Raw genomic sequence first — 22785 nt, 5'->3', positions numbered from 1 at the left:
TAAGTGTGAGTGAAACTTTGAACACATTTAATTGCAAAATTTAAACAGGAACTCTGAGCCAAATTTACTGCTGGTGCAAGTATGTGCAACTTTACTCAAGTCAGTACAGCTTGCTCTCACATGCGCCACTCAATTTGCCTCGTACCTGATTTCACTCACAAATGGGTATTTATTGAATACCTCTTTGGGGGTTTGCCTATCTCCTTATGACAAAACAAGCATAAAGTCCACTACTGAGCAAAGCCATACTGGTTAAGACCAATGCAATGCATATTTCTCAGAAGGCTGCTGAGTGGATACGTTTATACGAACACTACTGTGTAAACTCCATGCAAGTTATTTATAAATAGAGCTGGCCCATAAGAGAAAACTGTAACCACTGAGAGACTATTTCAGGAAACTCAAGTCTGCTCTAGCTTTAAAAAGCCCCACGCAAATGGGAGGACAGGATTAAATATTTTCTCAGTCACAGCACAGACATTTATGGATTTATAGCTAGTGGGAAAGAAGAGTTAAGCGTTCTTTAAACCTTCTTTAAAGCTTGCTAGTGGAAATAGGAATGGACATGGCAATTGCATCCTTGCCCTCCTATTTCCTGCCATTCCAGGTATAATCATTGTTACAAAGATGGCTCTCTGCATGGAATGTGAGAGGAGATGAGGGAACGAATCATGCCTCAATAAAGCGTGTAAAAAAGAAGCCTATTTTATATTCAGCTGTGACTGAGAAAGAAATCCAGGAATGAGTGTTCAAAATGAGCATGCAGTATTGAAATAAAAACTTGGTCAAAAGCACCATTTAGATGGGTGCACTGCTCCTTTTTTCTTAATCAGAAGTAGTGTTATAAAATATTTATATATTTTGGATGCTCATTCTGAGGACAGTTTTCCTGCCAAAACCCATTATTGGAATATTAGTGTGCCAATTGGGTGAAGATGTGTGGAAAGATAGTATATAAGTATTTTTAAGTTTAGTTGGGGGCATGGAAGACAGCAGACAAGCTTTGTGCTCACTTGATGTGGCTGATGGAATGTCCTCTAGACTTTTGGAAGGCCTTTGCCTATCTGCACTCCTTTTCAAAGCCTTCAAAATAGGATCTAATTCTTCTTCTGAACCTGTCACAAGACAAAATACATAAACACTGCACAAACAGACACACATGCTTTAAGCGAGAGCCACTTAGAAATCAACTGCTATTTTTAACCAATGAAGAGAGATTTTTAACCCTTAGTAAAACATTAAAAATTCTAGTTTTGACAACTGTGAAAGATCAAAAGAAAAATTAGGGAAAGCTGACAGGGTTTAGTCATGGATTTGGAGGCATAATGGAATTCAAAATTACTAGATAAAAATACATGCGCTACAAAAGACCAGCAGGTTCAATAGACACAGAATTTAATCTTACTATATATTTTAGAAATATGCGTCCGTCTGTCAGTGAGCCTGTTTGTTCGAGAACTTTTCCTAAGCTGCTAGCTAAGCTGGAGCTAGGACCACCATATTTGGTATGCAGCTTCCTCTTATAACTTAAAGTAAGGTAAGGGTTTAGTTGTGCCAGGACAATGGGATGTGCCTGGAATTAAATTGTTACTCTTAAAATGGAAAGGGAGGAGTCTGCTAGCTGCAACAGTAGTGCTGTCCAATGATCACTGGGGGCAGCAAGGAGCCAGAAATAGGGACTGGAACAGCTATAACCCCATTGGGCCAGCAAGAGGCAGAGGTGGAGAAAGGGACAGCTATCTACTATATATTTTAAAAAGCTTGTCTCTTTGTGTGTCTGTCCCACCATCAGGGGATATACATTCCTCCACTGCCCGCTGCAGCAGACATGAATAGGCATGTCTCACCTGGACTCAAGCTGATGATGTGAGAGGAGCCTGGAGTTGTCCTGTCTCCCCAAAGCAGCCTGTATACTTAATCTCCTCATCCCCAGTCCTACTCCAGAACAATGACTTAAATGAAGAAAAACCAAACTAATTTGAATTAAGGATCCAAGCAACACTGGGTAAATCTTCTAGGACCTGATATTACTAAGGCTATGTCTATGGGAATTTGCATATCTTCTTCCAATCTCACTTTTGAAAGAGGATCTTTCGAAACTGAAAGTCCGGGTGCATTTTTTTCAGAAAAAAAAACCCTTTTTGGAAAAAAACGCTCTTCCTTAAAAAATGAGGTTTACATTTTTTTTCAAAAAAGGTTTTTTCTCCTGAAAAAACCGTGTCCAGACTACCTTCTGGAAAGATGCTCTTTTGAACGTGAGATCGGAAGAAGGAAAAAAAAAAATGTAGTTTAGACGTACCTTAAGACACAGGCTTTCAGGAATACGTATGTTGGAAATTTAACCTGAAGCTGCCATAACACTGTTGACTTAGCTGAATCTACCAAGAAGAAGGAGGCTAGCTCGAAACCCAAACCCTAATATAGAACTTCATCCTGACGGGTGCTAACAGTGGGTGTTATTTTAATAATAAGGATGAATTAATTAAATTAATTAATTACTTTAATTAAAAACAAACAAACAGAGTCTAAATAGCAGCCACATGAAAGCTCAACTGCTACCACCACAGGACAGATTCAGCTCTTAGTTAATGGGCTCATTTGTCCCAGTTGGCAGTCCCATGTGCCATCTCATCCCTTGCTACCACCTTCCCCCACTTTTCCCCAGGAATAAAACTGACCCAGAATACTTCCCTTCAGCTATGGCACAAACTCTGGAGCTCTTAAGTTTTACTTATTCTTCCCTTAGGCCAAAAGTCTTATTAGCTTCAGTTATGTTTTGCCCAAGTGAGGCATTAATGATCACAGATGGCAGCCTTTGGAAACATCAAAGGTTTCTCAGCCTCTCCAGTTAAGGGGAACAATCCTGATTTCTGAGAAAAAAATTATTAAATTAACCCTCCATCAGAAGTGACTCCAATCGTTCAATTATATCAACACTGCCTATCACACTCTGTGCAGGAGACCAGAGCCACTCCATTTGTTCCAGTTGCATCTCTCTTTGAATACTAATTTTTCAGTGGAAAAAAAAACCACTAAGAAAATGAACACAGACCAAGGTCTGGTGCAGTGGCCTGTAGCAATGAGTTGATTAAGTCAGGGGTGGGCCTTCTCCTTTGCACACTGTGGTTTGTTTTTGAAACTGGAAAGTACAGATGGAAAGCAGAAATAAATCCCTGGTTTAGCAAGATATCCCTTGCTAGTGGGGTGCCTGTCTTACATCAGCTAGTGAAACATTGTAAAAAAAGAAGCTCTAAAGCCCAAAGCTTAAATAACAGAACTGACTGATCCCACAATGAACAAACTGCTGCAAGAAAGAGATGCGGCAAGCCTGACTGTTTCTATACAGTCAGTGCAATAGGTTTATTCCAGCCTAACTCCCTGGCTTGCAAGCCACATTGAATGCATGCCTTTACAAAACATCTGCTGACTCAGGCACAGAGAATTTATGCCCAAATCCTTCAGTTAAGAAAAAGGAGAATTTCACTCATGCTTTTGGTCCACCATTCTTAAGGTAGGTTATCAAAAATTCTACCCATATTTCTTAAATATATAAAAATGAAAAAGTAATAAAAATGCAGAAATACTGATTAAGAATTCAAAAATGCTCACATGTTGAACCTGAAAGGTCAGAGCCAAAACTTATGGCATCATTTTCCTCATATGGAGATGCTAAAAACACCTCCACTTTACTTATTTTGGAGGAGCGCTTATCTTTAAGTGGTGTGCTTGCTCTCCTGAATCTAGATGGTGCATTCACTTCAGATGTTGCTTCACTGACATCTGCTAAGGAAGTACATTTATCATAATCCTTTTCTGTTTCTTCCTTTGCTTTATTTTCATTTATATCCATCTTATAGGTCTTGATAACAGGTGTACCCTTCTCTTTTTCCTTGGGAAGGGTTTCAGTCGATTCTAGATTAGTCTGTTCTGTTTTCTCAAATGCTACATTTCTTTCAGGGAGAGCAGAAACTCTCACTTCATTTAACACACGATCTTCCTTTACAGCTTTGTCATTTTGTTTCACAGTCTCACTCTTGATTGGTATCTTAAACTCTGTGCGATAGCCACTTGAAGCACTTGGACCAGAGTGTGGCATTTTAACGCCTAGACTTCCCTTTTCTGCGTCATTGGGTGTTTCCTGTTTTCCCATCTTTGTTGGCAGCCGAGATGAAACTTCAGATGCTTCTTTGAGAAGTTTTTCTAAGCAGATATTTAGTTCGCTGCACTCTGCTTTTGTTGGAGCAACAGTTTTTTCCACAGTTTCTCTTATTTCTTGGGGATGGTCCAGCTCTTGTCGGTAAGGGAAATGCACACTCTGATTAGGCTGCGTCATACTCTGGATTTCACTATCCAAGCTTTTCAGTTTAAGAGGTGGAGGAGCTTCAGAGGCTTCCTTAAGCAGTTTCTGCAAACTAGTATTGAAGTCTCCAAGCTCAGATTTGGAAGGAGCAACAGCTTTTTCTATGGTTTCATTTACTTCTTGCGGGTGGCCAATAGCTTCTTGGTAAGTCAAATCTAAGCCCTGATTAGGCTGTATCCCCACACTCCTCCGCATTCCACTGTCCATGCTTTTCAGTTCAGGAGTTTCCATTTCAGAGACTTCCATCAACAATTTCTCTAGTCCAGAATGAAATGCATTGAGTTCTGATTTGGAAGTAGCAACAGATTTTTTGACCGTTTCATTTACTTCTTGCTGGTAAGCAGAATCCACATGCCTATTAGACTGTATTTTAACATTCACTATACTGTATGTCTCATGGTCCAATCTTTTCAGTTCAGCAGGAGGCATTTCAGAGGCTTCCGTAAGCAATTTTTGTAAGCTAGCATTAAATTCACTGGGTTCTGATTTGGAAGAAGCAACAACTTTTTCTATGGTTTCTTTTACTTCTTGAGGATAGTCGATATCTTGTTCGCAAGGCTGTATCCTAACATGCATCACGTTGTCAATGCTTTTTTGTTCAGAAGGTGACATTTCAGAAGCTTCCTGAAGCAGTTTCTGCAAACTAGCATTAAATTCATGGAGTTCAGGTTTTGCCTGAACTGTTTTTACCAGTATTTCAGTCACTTCCTGATGATTACCAGGAGAAACAGGATAATAAGTCCGATCCTCTGGCTGAGAGCTTACATATTTTCCACTTTTTGCATGTAAAGGTAATGGCATTTTAGCTGCCCCACCATTTGGTTTCTCCAAGCGTGTACTGATTGAGCTAACGTTATCCTGATATGGAACTGCAGTTCTCTCTGCAGTCCTAGTCTCATTTGGAGTCCCAGCCCTTTCATGGGCAACAGGAGAAGTAGCCTGCTCAATCTTTATGACCCTCTTATAAAATGTGTGCTTATCTTCTTCAGGCATATTCTCAGGCACTGCTTTGTTACGGTTTTCTATCTTGTACGATGGTGAGATTACAGATGCTTCCTTAAGTAGTTTCTTTAAACCTGTGTCCAGATTGTGGAATTCAGCTTTTGGTGGAACAATGGTTTTTTCCACAGTCTCTGAGACTGCTTCTCCAGGAGGCTGTGATTCATTCTGGGTCATGACATAAGTAGCTATGTTAGGACATGGTGTCTTTTGAGAAGAGTTTGGGATGACTTCTTTATGAGAACTTTCTCTCCAGACATTTTCATCCCCATCTGCTGACTGATCTAATGGACAGGAAGCATCAGATTCCTTAAGCAGCTTCTCTAAACCAATTTTAAGTTCATCAAATTCATTTTTGGATGGAACAACTGATTTTTCTATAGTTTCTTTTACTTCTTGAGGAAGTACTACCTCTCTTTGATAACTAGGAAAAGTGTTGTGACTCCGTTCCATCACCTTTTCAAAAAATCTTCTCTGACTTGGCCAAGAAACCGTCTCTTCAGAAATATTTTCTGGTACATTCTGACTAGAAGAGAATGTTGTTTCCTTTAGCAATTTCTCTAATGCAGCATTAAATGCATCAACTTCAGCTTTTGATGGAGCAACAGTTTTGTCTACAGTCTCTACAACCTCCTCTTTAGGAGATTCTGCTGCTTGTTCCTTGTAGTCTGTGGGAGCAGTCTTGCTCTGAATTGCTTTTGCAGAAAAAATTAGATGTTGATCAAGTCCCAACTCTTTTCTTGGAACACCTTTAACACCAGCCGGTTGGGATGTTAGCAAGGGTGCCTGAGACATCTCTTCAAGCAGTTTCTGTAAGCCACTGTTAAATGTGCTATGCTGCACTTTTGATGGATCAATCATTTTTTCAATATATTCTTTAACTTCTTGCTCTGGAAGATCCACCTTTTCTTTAGGTTTTGAGATCACAGAGTTTCCTACATTTTTCCCCACTATCTGGACAGATTCTGCATTTTCTGTTCGTGTCAGATTCACTGACCAAGGAATGGGCTGCCCTTCCTGTCTAGGTGACTCGGGTACTTTGATGTTTATTTTCTTTGTTTTTTCCCTCAAGGAAAATTGATTTTGTTGTGGAACCATCACCTCCTCCTGACTCATTTCTGCTCTGCTTCCTTTGAGTTCCTTTGACTCTTTTTGGTAAGTTAGTGAACTATTACTACTTGGGAAAGTGGTTTCATTTTCCATACTGGTCCTATTCTGTGATTTAGCTCCAATATCCCAAAAGGTTCTCAAACTCTCAAATTGCAATGGGTTGGAAATTTGATTCTTAGACTCCTCATCTATTTTTTCCTTCAAAGACAAAACCTTAAAGCTGGGCTTCTGCTGCGTAGAAGAGGGAATTCTGTCATTTTCTGAAGATACTTCTTTCCCATCTTCATACTTGTTTGGTGAAGCAGAAGTAAAACCAATTCCTGGTTTCAAGTGGTTTGCTTTTGGCAATTTTGTAAATTCATTAACCTTACCATCAGATTCAAGTGTTTTTTTGGGCTTCTCAACAGCATGATCCGATTTGGATTTATCCATTGTATCTGTCCCAGTCTTTGACGACTTTAGAAATTTATCTTTAGATGTCTCATCATCACCTAATTCAACTCTTCTAAATGAAACCAAATGATACTTGTTTTGATCTTTTGATTCGTTTGATAAGAATGCTGCAGAAACATCAGCAGGTTTTACTTTGCTACTTTCTTTACCGATGTATTGTATTGTGCTACTTGCTGATGGGGTTGTATTTAAAACACCTTCCTTAGTTGTATGCCTGGGGCCAATTTTGTCCCTTTCCCAAAAGGCCCTAATATCCCTTACACTTCTCTTTTGTTCAGTCTCATCATCTGAGATTTGTACTGGAGATGGCTGTTTGGATTCATGCTGTGACAAAATGGGTAGTTTACTCCTAGAGCTGTTTGAATCTAGTTGCATAACTCCTTGATCCAGTAAACCAGGTTCTTTTCTCTCTCTTCCTTTATTATCAAATCCAGTCTGTGACTGAACATGGTCTTCCTCTACGAGAGATTTGATAGTGCTCCTTTTCTCTTCTTTTGGAATTCCTGTTTGCACATTAGTTTTCAATATCGACTCTTCATTTAGCTTTTCAGGAGAAATGAAATTATTTGAACCTGGTTTGCCTTTTCCATCGTCAAGAAATGTTGGTTCTTTATATGCTGCACTTTCATTCTCTGGTTTGTATAACATTTTGCCGTCTGCACCTGATTTTTTAAGAATATTTGTTTCATCTAATTTAGTAACTGGGAGATCAGTGAACTGTAAATGTATCTTCTCTCTACCACTTTTGCTCTTTCCAAGTACAGTAGGTCCTTTGTTATAGTCTGTTCCTTGAATCTCTTGATTTTGATTTTCTTTTTTTCCTACTTTTAATATTTGTATGTCTCCTGCATCAGCTGATGCAGGCAAAACACTGCTTTGCTTCCCATTACTTCCAAGTGACAAGTCAATCAGTTGTGTATTTTCATCTGTGCTAAGTCCAGTATCATTTCTATGTAAGACTCCTGTCGTGGGTGGTAAGTTCAGTTCTTCTTTAGACTCCCTCCCTTGGGAGGTTACCGATGGAGTTTTCTCATCACCAGTATTGGAGCTTCTTTTAAACCAATCTAATACTTTTGATATGGATTCATCAGCTGCCTTAATGAACTCAGAAGCATGCTTGTCAGGCTTGGAAGTGGTTTTAGCCCTTTGATCCTCAACAAGAACAGGCTTACCTTGTTGAAGGTCTGCAGAGCTGGCATTTGGCAACTGAGGAGATTTTGTCTTAGCAGAAAGTGGCTGCTGATCTGTAACATAAAAGTACCTTTCATGATAAGGAGTTGATAAATATATGATTTTGCTGAAACAGATTTTCCATCCAGCTTGATAAAAAAACACTACTAGTGCTCATCATCATACCTTGTTTCCCCTTCCCATTACTGCTTGTTATTTTTAAAACTTAAACAAGACCAGCAATAAAAAACCCAACATAAAGAGTGATGTGATGGGGTTGGGAGGACTCGCTCTTGAGAGCCTGTCAAAGTTTACAACCAATTTACAACCAAAAGTAAGGGTGGTTTCCTTGCCTTTTGCAGGGATGAGTTAGCAGTATCTTGAGATGAGGTAAAAACCACAAAATTTCTTCATGGGGTACATAAATAATTGAGATTTGTTTTTGTTTTGCATCATAATGGCTGTGATTAAAAAAATTGTGGGTTAAGAGAGTCCTCGTCTAGACAGCCACATGATGCTTCACTTTCCAGCAAATCACCACTACAAATTACACAATCTCAGGCCCACCAGCATGGGGCAGGGCAAAGGAGGCAATTTGCTACTACAGCAGTGGCGGCTGGGGCCCCGGCCCCCTTTGAACTGTTGTGAGTGCCAGAGCGCAATTCCATGCAGCTCTGAGGGTTGGAGTCCAGTGCCTCGGTCCTGGAAGCACTAAGGGCTGACAGCCCTTGGCCCCCACTCCTTCCAGGGGCGCAGAGCCAGCGCCCACAACCTTGCCCCAGGGCCCGCAGTGGCTGTCAGCCTGCTGTGCAAGCTAACACACATATCGCCCACATGTTTGTTCTTTTGGGAAGAATATGGATATACTGGCAGCACAGCAATTAAAATAGGCTTGTAGAATAAAACTAGAATAATTTATGAATAAGTAAAGCCTTGATCCAAATTAAAACTTTAGAAATGGTTTGCTCTTCAGAAACATTTATGTTTGCTTATAATTATGGCATGGTGATTCTTACTCAAAAATGTATTTTTCATTATTTCAACAGTTATACAGTAGACTTCCGATAATCTGGCACCCTTGGGACTCAAAGGGTGCCGGATTATCGGATATGCCAGAGTATCGGGAGGTACTCTGGCGGGGTGCTGTGATGGGTCTCCTGGGACCCGCACTGCGCTGGGGGTGGGAGTTGGCGGGGAACGGCGCGGGGAGGGGCGAACCCTCCACCGTGTTGCGGGGAGGCGGTGGAAGCCCCGCGCAGCCAGCTTGCAAGCGGCAGTGGCGGCGAGGGGGCGAGAGGCAGGCAGATGTTTAAGGAGGATGGGGGTCGGTAGGGAACGCTGCCTGCCTCTCGCCCCCTCTCCGCCACCACCGCTGACAAGCTGGTGGCTGAGTTTCCTCACTTGCAAGCCAGCTGCGCAGGGCTTCCACCGCCTCCCCGCAACACGGCAGAGGGTTTGCCCCTCACAGTGCTCCCCCCCTCCCCCGCCTGCCTTAAATAGCTGCCTGCCTCTCACCCCCTCTCCGTCGCCACCTCTGGGAAGCTCCAATTGTCCGTCTGGCTGGAGCACTTCCGGGTTCCAGTTGGTGCCGGACTATCAGGAGTACCGAAACACTGGATGCCCGCCAATTGGAGTTTTACTGTATTTTGTTTCCATTTAACTGACATTTCTTATTTAATCATACATGTTAAAAACCCCAAATCATAGTTCCATTATTACTAACAACAGACAGTATTTGATCAATTTCTTCAGTCTTTATGCAGGCAAAGCTAGCAAAGACTTTAACACAGGAGTTTTGCTTGGGTAAGGATATGTTTGGTCCATATATGTGTCTCTCTCGTTGCTAATAAATATGCTTATCCACATTTCAGCCTGGGAAAGTTATTAACCAGTTTCTGTTTTAAAAAAATGAAATTAACAGAGCATATTCCCAAAGACTGAATGTTCAGATAAGTATTTTCTAACATGCTAAATATTAAGTTGTTTAGTGTGTGTGAAACCAGTAAAATTAGTAAACAAGCAGAAATATTCTGGAAAATACAGAACGCTCTCTCCCTCTCTCTCTCTGATTAGAATATTACTGGGCAGATTTATGACTATTTTTTAAATTGTTATTTACCCATCTCAATATTAACTCATTTGACTTGTGTTGTCTTACCAATAGTGTATTTTGGTGACTCCAAGTCAGGATTCAGGGACTGTTTGGATGTATCTGGAGACAATGTTTCATCAACAGTTTGCACTTTCTTGACATTTGGTGAAATATTACTGGAGGATTTTCTTGGAGTTACAGGTTCCACAGAAGAACTTGTCTTAAACTGCAAGGTTTCATTTACTGGTAGGCATGACCTGTTAGCATCGGATACATATGGTGATCTCTCTTCTTGTGAGACATTTCTGTCTATTGCTTTAACATCTAAAGCAGAAGATTGCGAGTGTGGAGATTTTATAGGGAGGGTTTGTTCATTTTGAAGTGCATCTAACCTACTGGTGTCATTTTCTCCATTCTTAACATAGTCTGATTCCAGTAAGTCAAACTCTCCTATATCTTTGCCATGGTGCAGCTGAGGGCTTTGAAGAGGTTGGCTTTTACCTATACTGGAAGAGAACCTAACCTGCTTTAGTCTTTCTAGAGAATTTTGTGAGGAGTCTTCTGCAGGAGGATTTGTTTCAGCTACTTTTTCGAGAGCAGGTAAAGAGGGCAATCCAGTCTTACTCTGTTGGTCAAAAATCTGATTAACACGAAGAACTTCTGAATCAGTGGAACTTGAACTCGAACTGCGTTTCAGAATCCCCCTAGGTGGTGTGCCAGCACCGTTACCCCAATCGGTCCTTTTAGCAGGTTTGGGAAAAGAACCATCTTTCTCCAACATGGGATCTGTTATTTTGTAGATGACTTTTCTAGCTTTTGGTACAGGAGGCTGATCTACCTCTCTCTGGGACTCATCAGTTAGTTCTCCAGAAGCCTGCCTATGTTCCTTTGACCTATTGTTTAGTAAGTTTCTCTTGGATTGGCTCTCCTTTGAAGGTGACAGTGACTCTGCAAAGACAAGACATGCATACAAGGGAAAGAGTGAAAAACATACTGCAAAACAGATCAAGCTTAAGTGCATGCATTTAGTTTAAGCATCAAGTGTTCTACATAAAAAAGACAAGGCAAAAGCATTTTTGCAGCTCTAGGATTTAATGCAAAAAGACAAAGATAACATGAATGGTCAAAGCATTAAGCAATATAAAAGTACCCACTCTTGGAACAAGTAAATTAGAAAACTAAGAAGTTATCCAACTTTATATTAGATTTAACTTCTTTGTACTATAGAGTGCTGATAGACAGGCATTCTTACCACAAAGAAACATAACTCAAAAGTCAGAGCTCTGTAAACATTTAATCAGTACAGTTCTTGTAGAGTTCATTTTTATTACTGTGTCTTGTATTTGTGTCTGTCAATTTTTGTACAATGTTGTCAGAGTCACATGGAAAACTTAGTAAAAACTTGCCCACTTAGGACAAGTGTTATAAAAAAAATGCAGTTAGTACACACTTGTCCCCTTCCCCTATTGGCAAGCATCATGGCAGAAAGCAGGATAAGTAATTTTGCAGTATGGGGCATGAGTCATTTACAGGTTTAAACTAGGGTAAATGGTGAATTCTCTCTAACTTGAAGTCTTTAAATCATGATTTAAGGAGTTCAATAACTCAGCCCAAGTTAGGGGGTTGGTTTGTTAAGGAAGTGGGTGGGTAAGGTCCTGTGACCTGCAACGTGGAGGAGGTCAGACTAGATGATCATGATGGTCCCTTCTGATATCAAGTCTGTCAAAGAAACAACATGAGGATGAGATCAAATGTTAGGACCCTAGCTTGATCCCCTGCTGCTGAGCCAAGAGAAGCAATGATTGAGACTGCTGCAAAGACAGAAAAGAGAATATCTTAAACTGCTTTTGTGCCAATGAATCCTCAAGAACTTTGTAATACGGAAGCTCCCCTACTCAGCTGGGTGGATACTGGTTTGTCTTCTTCACACAGCGTGTAGTCAACCTGTGGAACTCCTTGCCAAAGGAGGCTGTGAAGGCTAAGACTATAACAGAGTTTAAAGAGAAGCTAGATAATTTCATGGAGGTTAGGTCCATAAAAGGCTATTAGCCAGGGGATAGAAGTGGTGTCCCTCGCCTCTGTTTGTCAGAGGCTGGAGAAGGATGGCAGGAGACAAATCGCTGATCACTGTTTTCGGTCCACCCTCTCCGGAGCTCCTGGTGCTGGCCACTGTCAGCAGACAGGGTACTGGGCTAGAAGGACCTTTGGTCTGACCTAGTACGGCCGTTCTTATGTTCTTATGTCCACACTGCAGTTAGACACCTGCAGCTGGCCTAGGTCAGCTAACTGGGGCCTGGGCTAAGAGTCTGTTTAATTGCACAACAGATATTTGGACTCGGACATTAGGGTCCTATGGCTTGGGCATCAGTCCAAGCCTAAAAGTCTATATTGTAGAATCACAGAACTGGAAGGAACCTTGAGAGGTCATCAGGTCCAGTTCCCTGTACTCATGGCAGGGCCAAGCACCATCCCTAGTAGGTGTTTTGTTAAACAGCTCCTTAGCACAAGCCCCAATAGTCCAAGTCAGAAGACCTGAGCCTGCTGTGGGTTTTTAATTACAGCACAGTCCTGAAGAACAGGCAGGACACAGGCTCATGAGACAATAGGTAAAACTCTGCTAAATTCTGCTTTAGTACAGGATTTTTAAAAGATTTCCCTCCCCTCCCCCCCAGAAAATGTATTGTCTCAGGAAAATGACAGTCAACTTGGTGACAATACCCCTGAAGAATTACTTATAAAACATGTAGATTTAAAGAAAAAAATAGTTTTACCTTCATTTGGCATCTGGGATACGTCAGTAGTTCCACTTTCTGAGGCCCTACTTTTTATGTTGTGTTCGGGTGCAGTAAAGTCATTAAATGGATTTTTCCTTTCCTAGAAAAGAATGGACATAAAACATATGTCATAAGTTTAACAGAACTGTAGTAGTAACAAAAACATGAAAATACCAGGATGTCACCAATGCAGAATAAGGTTTAAACATGCCTCTCATAAGACAGACAGAAGAAGTGGCAGAATAGTGACGTTAAAGGATTGTGCAAGTGCTTAGTCTAACTCTACTCCCTTTAAAGCCAGCAGGAACAGACCTAGGACATTTGAAAACCCCTCCTTTGTGAACTAAGCGCTTCAGGAGCACAGCTGCAGTGCACTTCAATAGAGACAATATAGCAAGAGGAATTTGCCCACTGTTGTAATGAATCCACCTCCTCTAGAAGCGATAGTTAGCTCAATATTAGAATTCTTCTGTCAGCCTCGTACCATTGATGCTGTGGTTTAGGTCAACTTAACCTCTCATCAGGTGTGGATTTTTCACACCTCTGAGAGACAAAGCTATGCTGATGTAAGTTTCCAGTGCAAACCAAACTTTAGGGTCTGTCTACACTACCGGTTAAGTCAATATAACTTATGTTGCTCAGGAGTGTGAATCCTTCTTCCCTGCAGTGATGTACGGTTACATCAACTTAAAGTGCTGTCTATACTGCACTATATCAGCATGTGATGCTTTCCCATCACTAGATGCACTGTATTGATGTAGCTACACTGATACAGTGTGGCAGGGAAACAAACCCTTTGATAGTCTCATTTCTGCTATTGTGACTCCCAAAAGGGATTCAGACCTATGAGAAGATTCAAGCGAAATTGGAACAAAATAAAACGGAGGCAATTCTCTCTGGAGGGTGAAGAGGTCTATATTGGCTCCATATATAGGTAAGGGATGAAAAATTTCTGTCTGCCTCTCAAACATGCTGAAGAGGAATCCTATCAATCCGCCATTTTATACATCATGCACCATTGCCTTCAGCAATATCCTAAAGTTTTGATTCTTCTGTCTAAATTCTCCCTGTTTTTTAGTGGAGTGTCAAAGTGGCAAAAGATTAGCTTTAAAAAGCCATTCCTGGCATACCATTGCTTAACCTACCTTTGCTGGTGACACAGCTACCTTCTTTGACCTTTCCTGTGGTTTGTCTAAGGTTGTAGCCAATGCATTAGAACTACAAGAGAACAACAACAAGTTGGTTAGCGTGAAGGCTATAAATATGAAAATTCAGCTGTGACATGCTTGTAGAAGACATAATCCAAATGTGAGAGTCCTCTTTTCAGTTTGTTTCTCTTTGTTCTGGAAGCAAGCTTCTTACCACCTTTCCCTATGCAGGAAGAAGAAATTTTGTGAGAAGACATTTGTAGCATAACACTTCAAAGTACACAAGAAACAGTGAAATTGATGTATCCCACTGCTGGCAAGCTCAGTGGAGAGGTCAGGGACTGAGACAGCACAAAGTGAGAAGTGAATTCTCCTAAATCAGGGATAAGCCACAATCGCAAGTGTAAGTAGGAAATCTCAACTGCTGCTGCTCATGCTGTACCTGGATAAGCAGAAGATCTATCCCCTTTCTTACATACTAAAGTCACATGCATTTTAAGAATAAGTTCAGGGATAGCTGACTTGGATGCAAGAGGCTCCAGGATTAGTGTTCACAGACAATGCAAATTATTAGCCCAGAGCCTTTTCGGGATTAAGAAACTGATTTTTTTACACAGTGATTCCGAACATGAAGAGAGGACCTGAACTCTACCCTTCCTTAGGCCGCATATTTTACATTTTCAATCTACATATCATCAGAGAAAATATTGACAGATTGAGTCATTCTATTGAAATTCCTTCTGCGCAAGGTTATACCTCCAAAGACACACTTCACACACCTAGCTCACAAAAAGTTATGATATGCAAAAGACAGTATCATGGGAATTTAAACACCACAACAAGTTTTGCAGTCCAATTCTAATCATCCATATTCTGCTCTTAAATCCAGACTAGACATCAAGTAACACCACTGATCTGGAAGTATTCACTAGTCTGAAAGCAGAATTTGGTTCTCAGTCCTTATACAGGGAGCTCTCCCAATGAAAAGGGCTGATCCTAAGTTATTCATGGCCATAAGTGCAGGTTTTCTAAAGAACAGTAACCACAAATAAGGATTAGGGATTTTGCTTTTACATTTCCTGTCTACATCCCTCTTCTCCCTCCCCCCAAATAAGTGCGGGGTCAGATCCTGAAGTCAGCAATTGTTTTGCCTACGTAAAGACTGAAGAGTGGGCGTGTAGCCTGCACTCGTCTCTACACAAAAATTGTGATTGCTATCATTAAAGAGCAGCAGCATTTTCAAAAGCAGCCTAGCAACTGAGGAGCCTAAATCCCATGGACTGTCAGTCACACATCAGCTAAATGCCCAAGCTACTTTTGAAAATGGCTCTGGTGGTTTTGAAACATTTACCCTGTTATCCTGCAAAGAATTACACTTGGCTCAAATATCTGTTTACAGCTCTGCCTAGAGGCCACCCGTCAGATGCCTCTTCCATTTCGATATACATAAAGGCTGTGTCTAGACTGGCAAGTCTAGACAGCTGCTTTTGCGGAAAAACTTGCCAGCTGTCTACACTGGCCGCTTGAATTTCCGCAAGAACACTGATGATCTCATGTAAGATTGTCAGTTTTCTTGCAGAAATACTATGCTGCTCCCGTTCAGGCAAAAGCCCTCTTGTGCAAATACTTTTGCGCAAGAGGGCCAGTGTAGACAACGTGGTATTGTTTTGCGCAAAAAAGCCCCGATGGCGAAAATGGCGATCGGGGCTTTCTTGCACAAAACCGTGTCTAGATTGGCACGGACGCTTTTCCACAAAAAGTGCTTTTGTGGAAAAGCGTCCATGCCAATCTAGATGCTCTTTTCCACAAATGCTTTTAACGGAAAAACTTTTCCGTTAAAAGCATTTGCAGAAAATCATGCCCATCTAGACGTAGCCAAAGAGAATATGTCTTCAAAGACCTACTGCCTTTTGAAGACAACTGAATGCTTTCAGCATTACCCTTCCTGACATTCTAGGTAGGCTGCTAATCTCTCGTCACACTAATCCAGCAGACCTGGATTCAGCTTTTCCTGGCTGCTATTGATCAGCTGTTTCTATTAGAAGTGGGCACATAGATCAGAAATTAAACAGAAATAGATCAAAAGGAGTACATCAAAAGACATCCACCCTACAGGGAACAGAAGAAAAGGTCACTTTAAAGGGCCCTTGAAGAAGCTGGTCTCTCCCTGCATTTCCCCAAAATTTGAGTTGTGTGTTCATATATAGAAAAATAAATTAAAATGGGGTAATTTTTCAAGTGACAGTGCAGTTCTAGTTGGTGTTTGCATCTACATTACAAAAAAATGTTTGATTAAATACTGAGCTTTGATCTACATATTGCAATTCATTCTCTGAACTCTGCCTTCAAACACTTCCATTAGCCATTCTGTACTGTATAAGCAAGCTTTAGAAGTGGCATCGTGATCAAATGAGTTGAGCATGGGGCTGGGAACTGGAAAGCTTTGAATTCTATTCCAGTATATCAGCTGTAATCCACTAAAACAAAAAAATGGAAGATGCTGTTCAAGTGTTGAATATAATAACTGGTTCAACTGCTGTAAGAATTTGATGGCTCCCTCTAGCCTATGGAACTGCAGCATAAGAAAGAATGGCAGAATCAATATACAAGAGGCAAGTAAGAGCAATTTTCTTCCATTTTTGCTTCGCTTCATTCCTTTCAGAAGCCTCTATAGCAGTGGTCTCCAAACTTTTTAGCCCTGTCCTCCCCATTCCCCTCTGGACAGGTGTAAAGGGACCAAGGCCAGATTTGGACGCAGGGACAGGAATGGAGCTGTATGGCACTCCCTCTCTGCCTCCCAGACCCCTGCCACACCCCCTGCAAACATTCCTCTGTGCCCTCTCCACAGGTATGTGCCTGGCAGTCTGGGGCCCCTACTCTACAGGTTTTCATGCTCCTGTCACTCTGAGCTGGAACACTGCACTCTGCGTGTGTCTCACGAAGAGAGTACATTTCACTTTCACTCTAATGATCTATTCCCTTTGTGGCTGGAAATAAACGTCACTGCCATTCCCGTTTATATTATAAAACAATAGACAAGCCCCCAAAATTATCACGTCCTTTATAGATCAGGTCCTGCACCCCTCCAAGCCCACCTTTCTCCAGGCTTTATCACAACAGTTGAAATTATCTGGGATTCTCAACCTAACTGTGTCTAATTTTTGAATGTCTCAGACAGGATGTTCTCGCTGGAAATGGCTCTGTCCTGGGGATGGCTTCATCAGAAGTTGCAGAGTGGTAGCATCAGATTTTTTCCTCACGGAGTATCCTAAATGTTTGGTCTAGTCCCAAATCTGCTCACCATCTTGCTAGCAAGGAAAATGAAACTGATCTCAGTTAGGCCACCTCCGCTATCTGTGGCTGCCAGGGGCTTTGCACCTCAGTTTGGTCCATTATTCTAACTGGAGAATGGAACATCTCTGAGGCACGTCTGGAAATCAAGCCAGACTGCATACATCCATGGCAGTTTCCAAACTCCACCTGTCCTCTGGTGCGTGCTTACATAAACATATGAGAGACAATGCTTTATAAACCCCTGGCTTGTCTACCCAGAGTCAATGTTGCCAAAGATGGCTATCATGGTGTTTCCAGGAACTTCTGAATGTGCAAAGCCATGACATGTTAAGCTACTGCAGATGTGGGTTTCCAGGCCAGTTTGAGCAAGTGTTGGCACACCACTGTCATCAAATTGCAATGGGAGGCTTTGGGGACCTTGCGTGAAATGGCAGAAATATTTATGTGAAATGCTGAAAGAGGAAACACGTCACAAACTTTACTCAGTCTAATTAATACAGAGTCAGGTTACCGATTCCATCTCAAAGAACATCTTACCTTTGATTGGATTTCACTTCCCCATCTTCTGTCTCTTCCATGATACCAGAGAGCTCTGCTGGGACATAAACTTCCTTATTGACACTGTTCACCCAACTGTTCTTTGTCTTGTCCGATTTGTTCTCCCTCCGCTCAGCTAAAATAATAAACAAGACCAAGGTTAATCTCCCATTATCTTCATGTGGGTTTCCACTGCAGGTAAATACAGGCAAGTAGTTCCAATAGCTTTCGACATTATTTCACAATTATATTGTACTTGGATAACATGTAAGGGTATGTTGAGTCATCTAAAGTAGATTCGTGGGGTGGAATGTTAAAATGAAAACCCAATTGCAATATCCACTGCACCAAGAGTCCTACATGTTAAAACAATTTTAATTGGTAAAGTATCACAATCAATGAATTAGCAGAGGTCTTCTTGTACCTCTAACGGCAGCTAAATGCCCATGGAAAGCAACATTAGCATCACGAGTCTTAACCACAATACTTGGTGGTCAAATGAAAGGGAGAGTTCTGTAAAACATGAGTTCTCAATGGAGTGAAAGGAACACTTTGCACCCTTTCTATATTGCTAAATTAGGGGACGGGACGTCCTGGAACAACAGCTAGTTGGTGTGTTTGGGAGGGACAAGCGGAAGAGGTTGTGCCTGGAAGAAAACTACAGAGAATCTCTGCAATAGAAGAGATATAAGCTGACTTGAACAATGATCATGCAATTAAGTTTATGTTTGCTTGGGCTTGTTAGTTTGTTTGTATTTGGGGGAGGAGTGTCAGAACTCTAGATTGCTGAAGTCATAAAATATTTTACAGTATCTTCTGTTGCCGTCTATACTTCCATAATAATCCCGAAAACAAGATTTATTTCTTAGCGTGTAGAAATGTGTGTGTCACTTTCAGGTACCTGCAGGGGCGGCTCGTACGTATAGGCAAAATAGGCAGTCGCCTAGCGCTCCAAGTTAAATGGGGCGCCAAATGGTGGCGCAATATCATTGAGGGGTTTGGAGGTGTAGGCGCCAATTGCATGGTTCGCCTAGGGCGCCAGTTGCCTGCAGCTAGTCTAGGGCCGCCTGTGAGTGCATGTTTTCACAGAGCAGAGCAGTGAGGGAAATTGCTTAATCATCTTATGAGTCATTGGAGCTAAACAATTCCGTGTATTTTACAAGTCAGATTTAAGTCTGTTTTGAATGCCGTAATACAGCGTTTCCCAAACTATGGGCCACAGCCCGGTACAAAATACTGGGCCTCAGTGTGGCTTCCGGGAGAGGAGCGGGGTGGGGTGGGCTGGGCTGGGGAGAGAGAGACACAGAGAGAAACCGGCTGCCGGGAAGCAGGGTTGGGGGCAGCGGGGCTGTCAGGCAGAGATCAGGGTGAGCGGGCAGCGGAAGCAGGGTGGGGCGGGGGGGGGGGGGAAGAAGGGCTTGCCAGGGGAGATCGGGAGGAGGAGGACTGGAGACACAGTCCAGGGCTGGATGGGGGCAGCGGACTAGCCAGGGGACAGGGCAGGCTGGATGGGGAAGATCATGAGGAGGAGGATGGAAGAACCAGCCACTGGAAGCAGGGCTGGATGGGGGCAGCGGGGCTGGCCAGGGGATATCAGGAGGAGAAGTGGGGCGGAAGGGGAGGGGGGGCGGGGAAGCGAATCGGGAAGCGGGACTGACCCGGGCACATGCAGACCCAGGCACATGAGTGAGTCCGGCCCCGGGGATTCCATTTTGCCCCTCCTCCCAAATACCCGCCCTCGAGTAGTTGCGAACTGCCTGGCTGGTACACACACTCACGCAGCGTGAGCACATCTACAAGCCAGGCAGTTCGCAGCTACGGACTGATACACTTAATAATAAAACTTACCTAATTAGAAAATACTGGACATTTTATATGTCCGGTATTTTCTCAATTTGTTTCTCGGACAGAACCTTCAAATACCGGACTGTCCAGTACAAAACTGGACACCTGGAAACCCTACCCCTTCTTGCACCCTCCCTCCTAGCCAGATACCCTACCCCCAATCTGCTCCTGCTCCCGCCTCCCAGAGTGCCCGTGCAGCGCCGGGTCCCCCAACCCTGGCCCAGGCTAGGCGGAGGATGCAGCCCGGTGAAACATTGAACATTTATTCATTTTTAATTCTTTTTTGTAAATAGGTGTTTATATTTTTGGGCTGCAAAAAACAGTACTGAAAAGAATGGGTTCCAACTAAAGTAAAAAGTTTGGGAAACCCTGGTCTAGCCAGCTTTCTATCCATCTTACAGTCCATTTATCCAATCCATATGCCCTTAACTTGCTGGCAAGAATATTGTGGGTGACTATCAAAAGCTTTGCTAAAGCAGGCACTGGGGGCTTTGGGAGGACCAGAAACAACTTATTTGCATATTCATCATTTGCTTAATGAAAATGCAAATGAATGTTATCGGTCCTCCGAAAGCTCGTGAATGGATTTACTGGTCCCTGTGTCAAAAAGTTTGGGAACCCCTACCTTAATACATGGCCTGTCCAAGTAATTGCAGTCTTATTACTGTTAAATTATAATAAATTATTGTTCCTTCAAGCTGCAAAGTAGCAGACACAGTATTCAATATTAAACATATAGAGAAACTCTTCAGCAAGAGCTTAAACACACAACCTGAAATGTTATGGAATATCAACTGATCAAGCTCTAAATTAGAAAGAATACTAATAGGGGTCTTCTTGCCCATTTCTGGCTCCCTGTATTTCTCCTTGTTTTAGGTCTTCTCTTACTCACATAGATAGACAAAGAGTACTTTTCAAAGTGACCAGGCTACTACTACTTACCAAACATGATCTCCATACTTGATTCTATACTTGCTCTAAGGACAGGCAAAGCAGTTTATAAGAATAAAGAATAATCTCAATTCAGAAATAGGGATGAGTTTTAGTTATAGAAAACTTACAAGTTGTTGCATTGAAGTCTATCTATGGAACTGACATGGGTAAATTTTCTAGCAAAGCAAATTATTTTACGTAAACACACAGAATGATCATAAATAGGGGCCATGCTGACAATAAGGGTCACAGATTTCAGCAAACAGACAACAAAAATACCTTAGTTTTACAGATTCTCTCAAAAAGAGAAAGATGTGCTAAATTCAATTACAGAAGTAATGCTCTTCAAATGCTCAGAGCTGTTTTCATAATAAAAATGACATGGAACAAGATATTAAGTTATAGAGAAAATAATATACCCTTTTGCATATATTAATAATGAGTAAAGTTGTTGGGACTCGTATTGCATTATCAGATGAATATACACCACTTTACCATCAGCTTAATTAACAGTACAGCACTTCCTTTTTGCCACAGGTACGTTACTCTCAGGAATAGATGAGCAATCAGTTGAAGCATCTCTGATCAACCACTACAAATAGAAAGCACCAAACTTTGGGTAGAGCACCCAAAAGCTGGGGCATCCCAAATCAGGGGTCATTTGTGATTTGCTCAGGGTCACACAAGGAATCATCACCTGAGCTGGAAACAGAACCCAGGTCAAAGGGTCCTATTCTGTAAGCAGAAGATAATCCTTTCCATCTACATTTGTAGTCAGCATTAACAGGATGTATTCAAAGAAGAATGTACTTCACACAATAAACAGCAGACATACTTCTTTTACTGCAAGTCTTGCCCAGGAGGAGATTGCATTATTTTTATAGAACACCTTCAAAGATGCCAAATGCCTTGGGTGCACTAACTATGAGAAGTGTCACTATACCAGGATCTCTGAAATAAACTTACCTATTGTTTTGGGTTTCCTTCTTATCGATGCTCTAATGATATCTGCTCCATGTATTTTATCTCTGTGCCTCTTTGATTTTGCTTCATAAAACCACTGCCCACTCATATTCTTTAGCTGATTGTCATTCTTAATTTTTTCTGGTAAATGACTGCAAAAAGGAAAAAAGATTATGCTTATTTGTGTGAATAAAATAAAGTCAGCCACAGTACATGTGGATAGGAAATACTAGGTTAGAGGAGAATAACCAAACTTTTTGGGATGGGAGAGGGAGAGAAGGAAGGGGGGGGGGGGAAAGAGGCTACTGGCTCTCATTAGTACTGAAGGCTAGATGAGGAAAATATACAGTAGTGGTATTATAAAGCTAACAGTACATTTTCTTGCTGCTTCATCCTCCTTTCTACTCAGATTACACAGATTGGCTGCTTTAAAAAGGCAGCTGACGTAAGTTTACTCATGAAATCTTTGCTCAGTCTTTCCTCAAGCAGAACACTCACTGAAGTGAGCTGGGCCCTGGACAAATAGTATATTTGACCAAAGCTATTCACAAATTTGTTCAATACACTATTATACAGAATAGTCTTTTCAGAAAAGAGTGTTGGATAAATCTTCAAAACCAGTAATTTAATTTTACATCCTGCATAGGGCGTCATGCTTACACATATGTAAGTCTCCAAATCCAATCATATAAAGATTACTCCTGTTTGTATCTTTTTTGGAGAGTGAATTCAATTCAATTTCATAGCACAAGTTCTGTTATCCCTTACACGCATTCTTAAGAGGTAGACTCCCCCTGCCTCCTTAATTTGAATGGACACTTTGTACAGACAAGGGACTGATTTTCACATTGGACTTTCATGGGGCAATTTTGCACAACAAATCAAAAATGCATGAATAAAATCTTAAGAGGGGAACTTATGGCAGAGTACAATTAATGAGAATTGGGCATTCAGCTCCCCTAAGCGACTATGAAAAAATCCTACGTTTCATTCTCTGCTGAAAAAATTCAGTCCATGCAACTACATAAGCACTGCCATTTTAGCAAACAGTCTGTACAAGATATAAACTGTCCTCAAATTCACCTGGAGCCATCTCCAAACTGTCCT

At 41.6% G+C, this 22785-nt stretch overlaps 1 protein-coding gene across 6 annotated transcripts in view; it reads right to left on the bottom strand.

The window, feature by feature from the left end:
- The window catches only part of SYTL2 (synaptotagmin like 2), a 91579-nt gene that overhangs the window by 19268 nt on the left and 49526 nt on the right, over nt 1–22785 (bottom strand). For 5 of the 6 annotated variants that reach the window (XM_075919419.2, XM_075919415.2, XM_075919417.2 and 2 more), the window contains 7 exons: nt 21682–21830; nt 17938–18073; nt 14104–14176; nt 12956–13058; nt 10251–11132; nt 3610–8166; nt 1014–1115 (listed from right to left, as the gene is read on the bottom strand). In XM_075919419.2, the coding sequence (XP_075775534.1) occupies nt 1014–1115; nt 3610–8166; nt 10251–11132; nt 12956–13058; nt 14104–14176; nt 17938–18073; nt 21682–21830 (6002 nt within the window). The remainder of the gene's footprint in view (nt 1–1013; nt 1116–3609; nt 8167–10250; nt 11133–12955; nt 13059–14103; nt 14177–17937; nt 18074–21681; nt 21831–22785) is intronic. The other variant, XM_075919420.2, reaches the window with a different exon arrangement.

This window comes from Pelodiscus sinensis, chromosome 1 (genome assembly GCF_052426305.1).
Source record: "Pelodiscus sinensis isolate ZL-2025 chromosome 1, ASM5242630v1, whole genome shotgun sequence".
Lineage (NCBI taxonomy): Eukaryota > Metazoa > Chordata > Testudines > Trionychidae > Pelodiscus > Pelodiscus sinensis.
Note: the sequence above shows the minus strand (reverse complement) of the source record. Positions and strands in the feature narration are given on the sequence as shown.